This window comes from Buceros rhinoceros, unplaced genomic scaffold (genome assembly GCF_000710305.1).
Source record: "Buceros rhinoceros silvestris isolate BGI_N320 unplaced genomic scaffold, ASM71030v1 scaffold4602, whole genome shotgun sequence".
Lineage (NCBI taxonomy): Eukaryota > Metazoa > Chordata > Aves > Bucerotiformes > Bucerotidae > Buceros > Buceros rhinoceros.
In genome coordinates, this window is record NW_010398184.1 from 47,031 (window position 1) to 63,392 (window position 16,362).

General features: G+C 36.6%; 1 protein-coding gene across 1 annotated transcript in view; it reads right to left on the bottom strand.

The window, feature by feature from the left end:
- The window catches only part of NCAM2 (neural cell adhesion molecule 2), a gene marked incomplete at its 5' end in the record, with an annotated part of 63,149 nt that overhangs the window by 22,418 nt on the left and 24,369 nt on the right, over positions 1 to 16,362 (bottom strand). Inside the window, one exon of the mRNA XM_010130984.1 lies at positions 11,351 to 11,531. Within this exon, the coding sequence (XP_010129286.1) occupies positions 11,351 to 11,531 (181 nt within the window). The remainder of the gene's footprint in view (positions 1 to 11,350; positions 11,532 to 16,362) is intronic.

Below are 16,362 nucleotides of genomic sequence, written 5' to 3' on the forward strand. Positions count from 1 at the left end.
CATTTGCATTCTCTGAGTTTTAGAAATGCTTAGGAAAAATAAAGTTGCTTGCAAAATTTCCTGCCCAAGGCGATTCTTCCCCTAAAAATAAAATGAGTATAAGCAATAGCACTCAATTTATAATCTACTGAAAATATGTTCTAACGCCTGAAAGTCTTTGGTAACTGTTATGTGTAGCTAGCAATTCCAAATCCTCTCTTATCACAGCTAAAAAAAAAAAAAAGTTTCATTTGAAAAGATAGCTTAATGCTAAGATTCCTGTCCTTCATTAATTATTATCTATAGGTTCAATAAGCACTTAAGCATTAAACAAATAAATAGTTTTTGTTTTAAAAATAACACTTATAAAACTAAATATCAAAGTCAATGCACAAATTCATATAGTTTGTGCATGGAAGAATAGGCTTTCATCCAACGGACTCTGACTGTGGACCCGAAGTTTCACCACTTACAAAATCAGAAAAGAAATTCTATTTCTTCACCATACTATGCCAGGCTCATGTCAACGTAATTTATTTCAAATTAATGGCCTGACATTAGGTTAAAATGATAGAACATAGTAGCAAGGGCCACGGATCAAACCGTGGCCCCACTCAACACAGTGAGAGATTTTATACAGCTCACAACGAAGACAACATTTTTGGAATGGCATTTGCTTGAATGCCATCTACTTCATTACACTAAATACGTAATTTTCTTTAAAAAAGGTAATTTTGTCAATAAATTTAGTTTTCCTATTTTTTACACATGTGTTCTGAAGACATCTTACTCATAATATAGGCCAGTTTTCTAAAATGATTGTTATTTGTTTTAGATGAGAAGTGGTTTTATTATTGATGTTTTAAAGTAAAGACTTCCAAGAATACATTGAAAGTGGTAAAACCAACCATAATCACTATTCTGAAGAAATAAGAGTATCCTTTAAAAGAGCAACGATACATAAAACTTAAATTTGACCAACTAATTTCAAAGTTATAAGATAATGGTATTAAACCCCAAAAGAAATGAACTGTAAGGGGGAGAAAATTAGCATATACTGTTAATTTATTATCTTTGTTATGTTTAGTACAATTTGAAAGGAAGTATCTTGAAATAAGTATTCAATTCCGCCTTAGCTCCAAAGTGCATTGCTTTCTTGGGTTATTCTTTATGCAACAGAGGAATGAACCATAAACACAGTCAGCAACACAATTTCTAAAATCAAATATGTGCAGTCTGTGTGGATTCTTACTAATACTAAACGATCTTTTTTTTCTGAAGTTTTGTATGCATTGTTCTAGTTGCAGAGGTTGTAAGCCATTCTTTTAAAGCGTAAAATAGGAAGAACTACCTTTCTTATACTTTACTAAAGGTCAACAGCGGGTCCCCTGGAACTTCAAGTCCAACAAATGCCATGAAATGGAATGCGGCACTGTTACAGTCACAAGCAGTGACTCTAGTGAGCAGGGACATATTTTATGTGGTGAGGCATGACTGTGGAACACAGAAAATGTATATGAAATTAAAGATTATGATCTAAAGCAATTCATAGATTACAAATTAGGGAGGAAATGTTTGTTAAAATCCACTAGAAGCTAGAATAAGCAAGACTCTATGAAAAGAGTTAATACAGATTCAAAAAACTCTCACGTAAGACCAATGGATGGTGTACCTGGAAAGCCATGTGACTCACAATGGTAAGTTCTATGCGTACATTTCTTATAATCAAAATATAGTTGAGCAAATAGAATCAAATCATGTTGACCAAAGCCAGTCAGTCACATTCTCCAAGTTCTGTCAGACCAAAGAGCCAAGGATCCCCCGTGCAGTTTGTCACAGAATTTACAATGTTTCTAAAACGCCAGATGAAGCACTTTGCATGCACAGACTGAAGTAATTACTCTATTTAGGATCTTAACTAGGAATGGAAACTTTAGAAGAGCTATAGAAAATTACAATTTTTTATACAGGACTTTGTTTTCCTGTAAATATAAAATTATGAGGGAAAGGAAGGAAACATATTGCTTGCCTTTTCCACAGCATCAAAACATGCACCAGAAAGTTATGACTACAATGAAAGAGAAACCAGCAGCATTCAGCTGCAGGGACTGGCCTCCATTTTCAGGTCTAGTAGCTTCACAGCATCTGTCTGTGTGGATAAGAATTGTTACAGAAAATCAAAAGCATGAAAAAGAAGTAAATTTGATAAAAAAGTGGAAAAGTTGATAAAACATGAAAAATAAAGTATCAAAAGGAAAAAAGTGACAGTGGGAAAGAAAAAAGAGAAAGAATAATTAATTTCATATTTACATTGTACCGAAGACAATAACTTGAAAGTCATTATTCTATTAGAAACATGAAATTATGATTAAAGTATGGATGAAATGTTAAGTATTGAAGTGCTCTGGACAAATTAGGACAATAAAGTACTTTAACCACAGAAAATATGTACCTTAATAGCAGCAACATGTGGTTCTCCACAGCAGCCAAAGCAATAAACTCTCTGGTCTAACTCTAAAACAATTTGAGAACTTAACCTGAAGCTTGAGACCAACAGTCTTGTTTCCCCTTGAGATTCAAAATTATTCAGCCATGCCCAACCTAAAAGCAACCTTTCATGTGTCTTTCATGCTGGACGTACTTGGAACTCAGGAAACTACAATGCAACATATATCAGAAATAATCAGTATTTGCAGAAACAACAAACACCAGCCAGCAGGCTGAAAGAAGAAACTGTAAAAAAAAAAGTCAATAATTACACAAAAAGAGGGTTCTGATCACTCATAGGGATAAAGAAGAAAAAAACTTGTTTGGATGTTTCTTCTTGCTAATAAATTTATCTTGTTCCTGAATTAATGTAGGAATCCAGAATGGATCACCATCAAAACTGGCATCAATAATATGGACATATGTCTGCTTGAAATATGAATGACCAATGCAATCAGCACAGGCAGATGGGTGATTAGATATTGACTTTAATGCTAGGGAGGAAAGAAAACAAAGTTGCTTCTCAAAACATACGTCCCCACAGTATGTCTGGACGCAATCCAGTGCAATACAGGAAGTTTGAATATACATTTCTATATATATTTATATCCTGTGTGGTATGAGCAATAACCTTGGTTACATCTTAATTTATTTACTTTGAAAAGTGAATTGTAAGAAATTGTAATGTAAGTAGATGAAAAACATTAACCACCGCCAATTTCATTTAAAATGTATTATATCAGTTCCTTACTATAATTTTTTAAAAGAATTCATTACTTTTAAAATAATTTCTTTAAGGTTAAAATCAGTGTAGAGGATGATTTGCGACATCTTAGCGCAAATGTACTGGGGTACATCTCTTACACTTGAGAGGTCACAGTCTGAACAAAAAGACAAGTGGTAGAAAAATCATTATCTCTTTCCTCAAACATAGGATCAAGACACGCAGAATTTAAGTGCTATCCAAAATCAAAGGTTATTTAGGTATTAAGAGTTGAATCTATCCGTTTGGTTTTTTTTTCAATGCACCTCAAATTTAGCTTAAATCACAAAGTTGTTGTTCTGTGATTACGTTCTGGTGAGAAACCTTTGGGATGCAGATGCATAATGTCGAACCAATGCATTACCTTCTTATAACACAAATGTCCCTGTCTTTTCACAAATACACATCTGAGATTAGGTAACTATCAAGTAAAAAGACAGTAATATAAATAAACTAAGAGCTATTATGGACTTTACCCCATTCTCACAAATATTTGCGCTGTGGTGTTTTCAATGATAAACAATTAAAAGAAATGATGACTGTTCAAGCTGTTCAAATTCTCAATTAGTTCTTTTTATTAAGACTTAAATAATTTGGTCCTCATATCCATAGAAAAAAAATTGACACATTAAATTTCCATAGTCATTTTAATAACAAAGATTTAAAATATTTTTAGAGATTATATCTAACAATGTAATCTTTTAATTGACACTTAGGATTTTTTAATTATTATTATAAAGCAACATAACATAACAAATATTCTAGGTGAGTAAGAATACCATACTTGTAATGCGTGGCCTAGCAGTTCAACATTCAACATCTGTGATGACTTCCTTTTTTTCTAAAGGCATTCAAAGAGATAAGCAAATTTAAATTCAGAAGGTAAAAAAAAAATTCTTTTTGATGCAGAACTTCTCTGAATACAGACTTCTTTGACTATTATTTGGCTTTTTCTAGCATTCTACTGCTTTTCTAGTACTCAGTGGAAGTAAATTCCTGTGATAACTGTACTGTAAGAATTACATGGTATAAAAAATACCCTTTTTATGCCTCTGATGGCACTGATATCATAAGCCTTTTGATTCCTATAAGATTTCATATTAGAGTTCTATCAATTCTAGTAAGTGATTTCTACCCCTTTTCATGTGAAAAACATTAGACTTTGCAGGGAAGGGAGCAAACACAGCTGTTTTCAGCCCTGTCACAATGTTCATCTCCAGGACCTGATGAGAAATGGCTCTTACTCTGCAAATTCTCATACTGGCTTGGAAAACAAAAGCAAATAGGTTTTGTGGGGGATATAATCTTTCTGAAATTTTGGGTATTAATTTATCTGATTGGTGTGATGCCTACCAACTTCTATTCTCAAAGCATGAGATCTCACAGACATTTAATCCCTCCCCTCTTCAGAATTCGAGAAAATAAAATAGAAAAATTATTCTTCCAATACAACAATACATGCTGAAGTCTTTGCTTTACACTTTCACCTCAGAATTATGATCTGAACAAAGGTCAGACAAAAGCCTTCTTTTTCAAGTTCTGTTTTTGGAATAACAATATCCTTCACCCTATAAGAAAATGATGCTGGTAACTTCACAAAGGTAATGCTGCAGCTCTTCATTGCCTTGGGAATGTGACCAGAGCTGCGAAGAGACCATCATCCTCAAGGCTTTCCTTTCTGACGCCTGCATTTTGTTCTTCTTTTTAGATTTAACTAAAAACTATCAAAGTTGTAGAGCTAGACTAAGGAATCTTGTAATGCGCAAAGTTGTATAAAAGAGGTACCCGTTATGGTCTTAAAATTTAAATTCATGGTGGCTATCCAAGCTGGTGCAAGGATCAAGGGTCAAAAGTTACAAACATTCTTACCCACACGATTCTGATTGTTTAAAGCCTGTAAATTTCTAATATAGTATTTTCCTTACTGAGCTGCAAAGAATTTTACTTCTATCCTCAGATACCTATTTTTAAAAATGTTACAGGAATATATCATTTTTGAAGCTTATGTTCTCTGGCAAATTTAGTGAAATTGTCAACTGTGTTTAAAAAGTTATCAGAAGACACAAACTGATGAGTGTTTGTGCATGTATACCTACACACACACACAGAGACAGGCAGCGTGGTCACAAACTATGGGCTGAAAATAAGGCCAAAATGTTATTCCTGAAGAATTAGTGCATAATATAATGCTACAGTCTTTTTCTGGAGATTCAACCAGGCAATTTAAAAGCTGCAAGTAATGACTTTTAGTCCTGGCTCAAGTAGTTACTGGCAGCTTTTCTAGCTCTTTCTGTGGAAAGAGACTACAAAAGGAGAAGAGATCACAAATCCCCACAATACTCCTAATTTAACTTTTAATGATGCAGTGTAGCTCTTCCTAAAACTAAGTACCAGAAGGCAACTGCTGCACTACCCTATAGCTAACTCTGGCTCAGAATCTGGCCCTGTTCCAAAGTAACACACTGTGCCTAGAAAGGGCTTCTCTTCAATTGAGCTACATGCGATCGCTAATGGCTAATTTTGGCTACCAGCAGTTCTGGAAAACGCTCAGGAGGGAGTATCTACAGTCATTTCCTTGTTCGTTACTTACAGAATTGTTGACTAAAGGTAAAAAAACAGTGATGCTCAGGAGGGAGTATCTACAGTCTTTTCCTTGTGCGTTACTTAAAGAATTGTTGACTAAAGGTAAAAAAACAGTGAGTCAGTTTATATCTGTAAAAGCACATGGTTTACTGATTGTGTACTGAGCCAAAATGTACCACAAATACAAATGAAATCCAACCTGGCTTGAATCGACCTGATGTCGATACTAAAGTGAAAGCGAGGAAGGAAAAAATCTGGCTTGGTTTTATGGGAAGAAAAGCTGCAAATAGAAATCCGGAAAATGAAAATGTAACAGAGATATCATTGCCTTTAGAAATACAAAGATCTGGAGATGTGATGAAATACACTTTGAAAGATCATGGAGATTGGCAGAGATCCCTGAGGATGGGGGGAAGCAAATGTCACTTCTGTCTTTAGAAGGGGCAGGAATGTAACAGAGATATCATTGCCTTTAGAAATACAAAGATCTGGAGATGTGATGAAATACACTTTGAAAGATCATGGAGATTGGCAGAGATCCCTGAGGATGGGGGGAAGCAAATGTCACTTCTGTCTTTAGAAGGGGCAGGAAGGAGGGCTCAAGGATCTACAGTAAGCCTCACCTCAGGCCCTGGGATGGTGATGGAGCAAGTAATACCGGAAACTGTTTCCAGACTCATAAAGAACTACTAAATCAGAAGTGGTCAGCATCGATTCACAAAGGCAAAGACATGTTTGACCAAGGTAACCTGAGAAAGGAGAACACCTGCAGCAGGAGAGTCTGCTATTTGGCAGCAAGATGTGGCAGGAACAAAAATCTACCCCAGCTAGACAGATGGGATTGTACAGAATTTATTTCTACCGCAAAAAAGGTCAATGAATTCATGGACTGGAAGCAAAGTTAAAGACACTCCCTGAGAGAAAATTGTGGGTGTCAGGGAGACATTTATATTTTTCTATACTTAGTCACTTTCAGTCTCTGGATGAAAAAGTTAATTATCATAGCTTCGATTCTAACAGAACACTGGACATATTGTTCGAAAGCTCTATTTTGTCTATAATACAATGTAATATATTATAAAACATATATATACAAATTCAAGTACATATATATACACACATACCTGTAGGACTGATAAGAACTATTTTTATTTTCTATTTGACACCACTGGAAATCTTAAAGCTGAATTTTTGTAAAAACTACTAATAAAAATGTTTGGCATAAAGAGTATCATCTTTGTTGCTAGTGATGGTGAGAGAAAATACTACGTATTAGGTTGTCTGTCTTTGTCTGTGATTTTAAGCATTGGTCACAGACATGCACTGAAAAAAGTGTAAATGAGCTGTATAAGGGATTAAAACTTTCCTATGGAAGTTATTAAAAAAGTATTCCAACAGTTCATGTAGCGCAAGTTAAAAAAAAAAACAAAAACCCAATATTACAAAGTGAGAAAAATAGGTCTAAGGGCTTCTTATTATCCGTAAATGCTTTTCTCATTTTCTCACTATTGCACCAGGTTATTAATTTATAATGAAGAAGAAAAAACATAAGATAAAACACAACTTGCAGTCATTTTTAATGTATCTACCTATTGGCCTTCCAGAGAAACGCAGTGACTGGATAAAAGCTTTTGGAAGACAGCACCTGCATAAATATTCTGCCACTATTTTTGGAAAATACATTTAATATAGTGTTAATGTATCTATACCCTGGCAGAAAGTATCCTCTTTTAACACCTTCCGTTTCACCTTAAAGATTCATTTAATATAAAAACTTGAGATAGGTTTATAGGTTGCAATATAGAGATTCAGAACAACAGCCGATTTGGACATCTTTGTAACAGCTGCACAGTACAAAACCAGGATCTCTGCCCTGATGAGAAAGAGTAAATGGACTCATACAAACGGGATGTAGAGTCAGCTCTTGGAGCTGGTAGAGTTCAGCTGTTCCTGGTGACACCTAGTCAAAGGGTTTGTAACAGCAGCAGAGGTTAGTCTATGCTGTCCTAAAACTGATAAAGGGCTAAGGCACACAGCTGCTTTGAGAAGTCCTTCTTTTCTTACAGGAGTAGGAGAAGCTTAACACTATAGAGAAGCCAGAACAGAATTTTCTAAAATATCACAAGTCAGTGCTTAAAATCTGATGAAGACTTCACTCAGAGGCAAGCACACCAATGCTAGAGTTGTACCTGTCGGCAAGTACTGCCAACTAAGATCCCTAGCGAAATTTTGGAATACATAAAATACTACATTTAAGAATATGCCGCTCTTTCTTCAAAGCATGATTCTTAAATACATGCTCATGCGCCTGAGTTAAAAGTGGAATACAAAGATGGAATTGCTAACAGCAAAAAATCACTGAAAAAAGCAGGAAGTAAAATTATATATACATAGATATAATATACAGTCATGTATACGTGTATATGTATATACAAATACATGAATATGTTTAAACATATATTTATTTAAGGCAAAGTGTTTTAGGAAGTTGGTTTGCTGAGTATTTCTCAAAGTCAGTGCACGGTTCCATTGGTAAACCCTTCAGAAAACCAGGAAACATTTATTAAAAGGATTACAAATTCTGAGGAACTAATCACAAATTTGAGTGATTCAGTGAATGGAGACCATGTTATAGGCCTAGGAACAGAAATTACAAAATCAAATAAATCTACAGTTGGAGACTGCTGATGCCAACCACAAGAAAATTTAAACAAATATCTGTCTCATTTATACACCAAGGTATTGGTGTATAATTATACACATGTGTATATTTATACACATGATGTCAGACAGCAACTTGCAGCCTCAAGTTCCTTCCTAGACCTAAGGCCATTAATGGAAGATCATCATATTGTGTTATTATAGAATTTGACTGCCAGCCAGGAGCTGGTACTTGCTCACACTTTCCTAGGAAGCATGGGAAGTTGGGAATTCAGTGCCCACAGGAGTTGAGTATTCGCATAAGCAAAGTTTTAGATTCCAGTCCCTGCCCTCATGGATTACTACTTGTATATCCAATGGCTCTTGAATTCTGCAACAATCAGAACCAAAGTTTTATTTCTTGTGACAACTCCCATTTCCCTGGTAAGCACCTACTGAAGGACAACAAATGTATCCTTTCCTCCATCTTTCTCCAGTTCTCTGATTAATTGCATTAGCTTGCACACATTTTCACCAGAATAGTAGTTAGGTATAGTTAACCATCATGATATTTAACAGGATCCCAAAATTTTCTTGGGATAAGTAATATCCATGAGTTTGCATACGTAGGACCTGCAGATATCAGTTCAGCTGAAGCGCCATAGATCTGGGCACACACAGATGAAAACATTCGGGAGTCTTATTAGAAACTTTTCTAATAATTACATGAATAATTGGAAAGGGAATTCCAGTCATCAGAAAAGTTGCTAAGTGAGCACAGCATAGGCGATGCAAATTTCATTTAAAAGTCTACCTAATTTCATTCTTGTTGCCCATGTTCTTCTTTGGACCTAGCTGTAAGTGCCTAGCTGCAAATACGCAAGCCTCAAAGCAGACATAGTGCATCATCCAAGCTGACTAAGTGATATCAGACAGAATTATTTGGCTCAGAATTAAGTATTTTATACACATTATCTGTCAGGTTTCAGAAGACCAGGTTCATACTTCTGAAACAGGTTTTTAGATATATATTATACTGCAGTGATTATATTATGGCATTTCATAACAAGATAACAATACTCACGAATATGAATATTAATGTTTCACTGATTCTAAGTGTCTTTTTATACCCTTTTAAAAAGTAGCCTACAGAATGTTGTTATAATGGGAATTTCACACTCTTCAGGCTTTGCAAAAGCAGTTGTCAAGGAAACCAATTAGTTCCACAATCATAATTGCAATATGATTCATACAAAGAAGACCTGATGTTAAATAGTGTAACAGACTTCTTACAACTACTTAGAGGTTATGGGAGAGCACTAAAAGGGAAAATTTCCTAAATACCTATAAAACTGTGTTCAAAGAAAAATGTCTATCTTCAGAAACTAAATCAACTCAGCTACTTTTTACCTGAATGTCTAAAGACCACCTATGCTATCATTCTTGAAGGCATGTTTCTCTCAGCAGATGTGGCAATAATATGGAATACTTTAAATATTTACGACACGTTAAAGTTAGAATGCATTGCAAAATAAGCAAGATTTGTGTTTCAAACACACGAAACTGAAAAATGGCTTATCCTTTCCATTTACCTAAATAAGTATTTATTTTTCTACTTGATAAATATTTTTGTTTCCTTGGGACAATAAATTTTCCTATATTTCTTTTTCCCTTTTCTTTTTTGATCATAGAGTGAAATTTTATTTCTGAATGATGGCTGCAGAATATTAACAAATATTTTGAAGTAACTTTCCTGAAAATGTATTTGAAGAAAACTTGCAATGGACAGAAAAAAATTAGTTGCTTATTTTCAAACTTTTCCAATGGTGCAGTAAACTATGATTCTCTCAAAGTCATTGTCACTTTAACGCGAGACAGATGCTCAGACTGAAACACAGATATTGATATGGTTTACATTTTAATATATTGGTTACATCTGCAGTACACCGATGACATTTATTTAGCAAGTTTTAAATTTGATTCTAATAGTGTAATAGTTTAATACATGACATACAGAAAATACTTCGTTGGATGATTTAGCATTGGGTTTTTAAACGGTAATGATGACACTGATCTAATCTGGAATTTGTTATTACAGATATCAGCTCATAATTTAGACAGAATGTTTGAAACCTCTTCCTGATAACAGGAATAATATAAATTAAAATTACCCATAATATATCACAAATCACCATAATAGTTTAGGTTTATTCTGGATGAAGTAATTCTGCATTGTTGCACCAAAATATAACTTTATGCTGGGAAGCATTAAAAATTGATAAATAAGTTACTGAAACACACTCACTCTTAACTACTATGCAGTTTTCCTTTAAAAATTCCAAACCTTCCTATTTACACACTTAAAAATATGTACAATATTTCTATATATTTCAAACCTTGTAAACAGGCTGAGTAAAAGGCTGTATGCTCACCATGTTAGGGTGAATTAGTAAGACGCTATCTAAATAAGAATATTTGAAGGATTAAACTCATCAGACACTAAAATGAATACCTTTAATACATGCATTTCTTGAAGCACATGTTGAGATAGGACTGAAATCAAGAATGCTGCCAGCTAAGTTGCTTACAACAAATAGGAAGGAAGTACAACTAAAAAATGTGTAGCAGGTGCATCTTAAATACTGTATTCCCTGTTAACTGTCAGCATCTGGGTGGAGGATTCAATGTTTGTTCTCTACGTACCAATGACTTCACTACTAAGAGAAATGTAGGAAACAGGATGCCACTGAAGAGTTTTGAATCAAGTCTTTGCTGGTAATCAAGTACAGGGTCTTGGGCTTTGTCAGTTACTTCAGTTACCTCATGTTTAACTACTCACGTAAGTGTACTATGACTAGCAAAATTTCACAGAGAGAAAACAATCTAAAACAAACTTACCTGTTATAATGTTTGGCTTTGGTGGCATGATGAATTCATACAGTGTCGGTTCAGAATAACCCAGTCTGTTGGCAGCTGTAATTTGTACTTCGTAACCCATGGTCCACTGAAGATGTTCTAAGATGATGTGGTCTCTACTACCCTGTACTTTTTTCTCTAGCCACTGGTCTTCCTTATCTTTCTGTAAAGATGCAAATAGTAGTTTAAATTCTCAAAAACTCCTGTATTATTTGTCTAAACTATGTGTCTACACGAAGCACAAGAAATATGGCATTTCCTTTACAGAGATTATGAACTTTCATCTAAGTTTGGAGTTCTGAGTACTCAGACTTTTTGTAATTTTAACTGCTCCTAATCCAATGTAGGTTCAGGGATTTTGTAGACAATCGTTCTTAACCTTTTGGCTTCAGTTTATACTTTGCTCAAATACTGATATTTATCACGGGGAACATTGAGAAAGCATGCAGTCCTATGCCTACACCAGTGAGAGGACACATGTAAATCATAAGATGGTGTTCTAGAGAAAAAAAAGGTTCTCACATTTCGGACGATTTTCTAAGACACCCATACAAAGGCAACAAACGAGCTCTAGTGGCACTCTTAATTCTGGCATTTCATCAATTTGGAGTGGTTACCTTCACAATCACTTGTTTTAGTGCCTAATACACTAATTAGTTTTTATACAAATGAGAAAAAATAATTAATAGACAAAAGAATAAAAAAGAATAAACCATCTACTTTCAAACACAAAAGCCATATTGTTCAAAGGAGTATCAATAACAGTCAGTAAGAATCCACACTGTCCTATTCTTACGAAACCCTGAGGTACAACAAAGTGTCAAAAACTATGTCTGAGAGCCAAATCCTGACCATCAAACCCATACTGCAACACAGACCCAGTCAGTGGATATAAATTTTGTGGGAGAAAAAACCAAACAAACCAACAATCTCCAAACACAGGAAAGTAAAACTTTTTGCTGCAGACTACTATGCTTCTTAGCAGCTTATATTTAAGGCTTTTTGCTGAAGCACCTTGCTCTTGACTGATAAAATTGTCAAAGAAAACAGCATGTAAATTAGAAAGTACAGGGTCCAATCACGCTCCTTATACCTTTTGGTTTTGTTTTTTTTTTCGTCCGCAGTCTTCAGAAAAGAGAGTGACAGACTAAACTCCCTTATGTGCACTGCTGCAATAACTTATTTGCTATCAGCGCTGAGTGAGATGGTTTTTCGATACTGACTTCACCTTTTCTTAAACACTTTCCTGCTTTTTCTGCACTGTCATTGGTACTGACAGATGATAGTCCTGGGAATGATTAAAATACCTTTTCAGGATCATATGCAGCAAGGTTACATTGCCTACTTGGTGTAGCAGCAGACCAGTAAGAATCACGAAAATAACCTAAATACACAGGAGTAAAAATAGTTTATTCACGATACAGTGAAACTTGTGTTTTCTGTCAGGGGTATTTTCCCATATCCTTGTGGATAATTTCCATTGCAATCATCTAGCATGCCACTGAGTGAATACGCTTACATTATCAGTATATCAAACTACTTTTACAAAATATATTTTTGTATAGCATTGCTAAAATAAAAGGAATTAATACTGATTGTAATACGCATATGCAAATATTCATTAGTAATATTAGGAACAGCAATGTTAAGAAGCACCATATTTTAATGGCTGTTTAAATTGGTGAGGTTTGGGAGGAGTTAGATAAAAAACCAAACAGATTACAAAGAATACCAACATGACAGAAATCAGAAGATCTATACATGGTTTGGGCATGTGCACACAGAATCATAGAATCCTTTTGGTTGGAAGAGATCTTTTAGATCGTCAAGTTCAACAATTACCCAGCTCTGATAGATTCTCACCAAGCCACGTTCCTCTGCACCATATTTACACATCCTTTAAATACCTTCACCACTTCCCTGAGCAACTTGTTCCAGAGATATACAATCTTTTCAGTGAAGATATTTTTCCAAATATCCAACCTTGACCTCCCCTGGCACAACTTCAGGTCGTTTCTTCCCATCCTATCACTCATTACTTGGGAGAAGAGACTGACTCCCACATCACTACAACCTCCTTTCAGGTAGTTGTAGAGAGTGATAAGGTCTCCTCTCAGCCTCCTTTTCTTCAGGCTAAACAACCCCAGCTGCCTGAGTCACTTGTCATAGGGCTTGTTTTCTAGACCCCTTGCCAGCTTTGTTGCCCTTCTCCGGACACGCTCCAGCACCTCAATGTCCTTCTTGTACTGAGGGGCCCAAAACTCCACACAGTACTCAAGGTTTGGCCTCACCAGAGTCAAGTACAGCAGGACAATGCCTTCCCTCCCCCTGCTGGCCACACTATTGCTGGTACAAGCCAGGATGCTGTTGGCTTTCTTGGCCACCTGGGCACACTGCTGGCTCATATTCAACCAGTTGTCAACCAATGCTCCCAGGTCCTTTTCCCCCAGGCAGCTTTCCATCCACTCTTCCCCAAGCCTGTAGTGTTGCAGGGGGGTGTTGTGATCCAAGTGCAGGGCCGGACATTTTGCCTTCTTGATTTTCATACAATCGGCCTTGGTGCATTGATCTTTCCCTGCCTATCTGTTCTGAAGACTCTACAGCCAGTCAACGCAGCACTCCAGTCGTGCAAGTCATCCTACCATGTTTCTGTGATAGCAACTGCATCATGGATTTCCCGGCTTCCAACTTCTCTTGTTTGTTACCCATGCTGCAGGCATTAGGCTTCAATTGAGCTAGTGATCCCATCACCTTTCTGGGGGGAAGAAGGCCTAATTCCTACCTGACCATTCCTAGGCACTTCCATGTTTCTGGTCCATCAATATCTCTTGTGTCTATGCTATTGCTTGGCACTCCACCCACTGTCTCCACTGGGACAGGAGACTCAAGAACCTTACTAGCATGCCATCCTACAAATATTGATGTGCATATCTCCTAGGTATATCTCTAGCAAGCCTGGTTTCATGCCTTTCCCCCACTTCATATCTAGTTTAAAGCTCTTTTGATGAACCCTGCCAACTTCTGCACAAAGATTCTTTTCCCATTTGAGACAGGTGTACCCTGTCTGTTACCAGCAGGCCTGGTGTCATGTGAACAGACCCATGATCAAAAAACCCAATGTCCTGCCAATGACACCAGACTCAGAGCCAGGTATTGATCTGATCGGTCTTCCTGTTTCTTCTGTCAAGAAGAGGGATAGGGAAGAACACCACTTGTGCTCTGGATCCCTTAACAATTTGTCCCAAGGCCCTGAAGTCTCTGTTGATTGTCCTTGGTTTTCTTGTTGCAACTTCGTTGGTGTCTACGTGAAAAATCAATAATGGATAGTAATCTGAGGGATGTATAAGGGTAGGAAACTTTTCACCACATCTTTAACCCAGGCCCCAGGAAGGCAGCAGGCTACCTTAAGAGGTGGGTCTGATCTGCATATTGGGCCTTCTGTTCCTTTCAGAAGGGAGTCACCTATGACAATGACCCATCTGTTTTTCTTTATGGAAGCAGTTTTGATAAAGGGCGTAGGCCAAATTATCCTCGGTGATGCTTTCAAACTACAAGAACTGTTGTCCTCTTTAATGTTAGGTTCCACTTCCAGAGCCTCATACCTGTTGTGCAAGGCCACCTGGGAAGGTGGGGCTGGTGCTAAGGGGATGGGCCTGCTGTGTTGGGCAGGAACTTGTTGCCAGTGCACCCTCTCCTTCAGGTCACTATGTTCAGTCAGATAGAGTGAGGATAGGGATTTCTCTGTATTATGTACTTTGTCGACCTGCTGGCCCTGTCTCAGGGAAGGTAGGATATGGTTCCAGCTGTCAGTTTGCCTCTCGCACTCCCTGATGCTCCTCAACCTTCTCACCTCCTCATCGAGCTCTGTCACTAAGCGGAGCAGTTCCTCTCCCTGGACTCACTCCCGCAGGGATGCTCACAGCTCCTGTCCTGTACCGGTGTCACAGCAGAGTACAACCTGCAGCCTGACCCCTGGGTGGCTGCATGTCTCCACTGGAGCTCTGTCTGGGCAGCTGCGTCTGTCATGGTGGGCGCAGTGCTTAAAGAGCTTGTATGTATTCACACAAGAAAAAAAAATGACTGAATTGAAAAATAAAGATTCAGGCTAATATGGTTCCCACAGATGGAAATGATAGCATTGCAAACAGACACATGACTATATTTCGTAAACAAACTATAGAATTATATGTGAAAAGTAGAATGAGCTTAAGATTTGGAAGGAACACTATACAGATTTCTTTATGAGGCTGCTCTTCTGCAGTCGTAAGACTAAGTGAAAAAGCAGTTGTTCTACAGTTTAGTTAGGTGAAGAATAACGGAAGAGTTGAAATGTAACAGCACACCTGCATGCTACACCAAAGAAGTGAAAACCTAAGTTTAGTTGAAAGTGAAGCCAACTGGATGGATTGAGAAAAATGAAACAAAGTCCAAGCCCTGAGCTCAAAGACAAGACAATACGAAGCGTGACAAACACAAATTAGGAGGAAGAAGAGTAAAGAAAGTAACTGGAAAGCAAATTGTCTTCTAAAGATAAAATGATGAAGTCTTCTCGAATCCAGTCTGCTTTTGGCATTGTGAAGGAAAAAGGAACAGAACTGCAATTTTCTTCATTATAGCTGTTATGTCACACACGTTTTCAAGCACTTTTTACTAAGTAGAACTCAGTAACACGTCCAGATTTATTTTACTATTAGCATAGAAATGGAGAGACAAGAACACAAAACAAGAGTCTGACAGTTAAATCCTCCTACAAATCTCACTGTTTACGCTAAGACCCTTTAATTGATTGTTTAAGGAGCAGAAAACAACTACAAAAGAACACTTCATACCTTGTTAAGCTTTCTATTATATACTGCTTAAAATTTATAGAAAGCTCTACATATGCACAGTGTTCTACAACAAATTAAAGAACCTTCTAAATCATAAACTACAGTGGAATTTGAGGGGTATGTTAATATAAACATCTCAATAATAATTTACTATTAACAGTTATA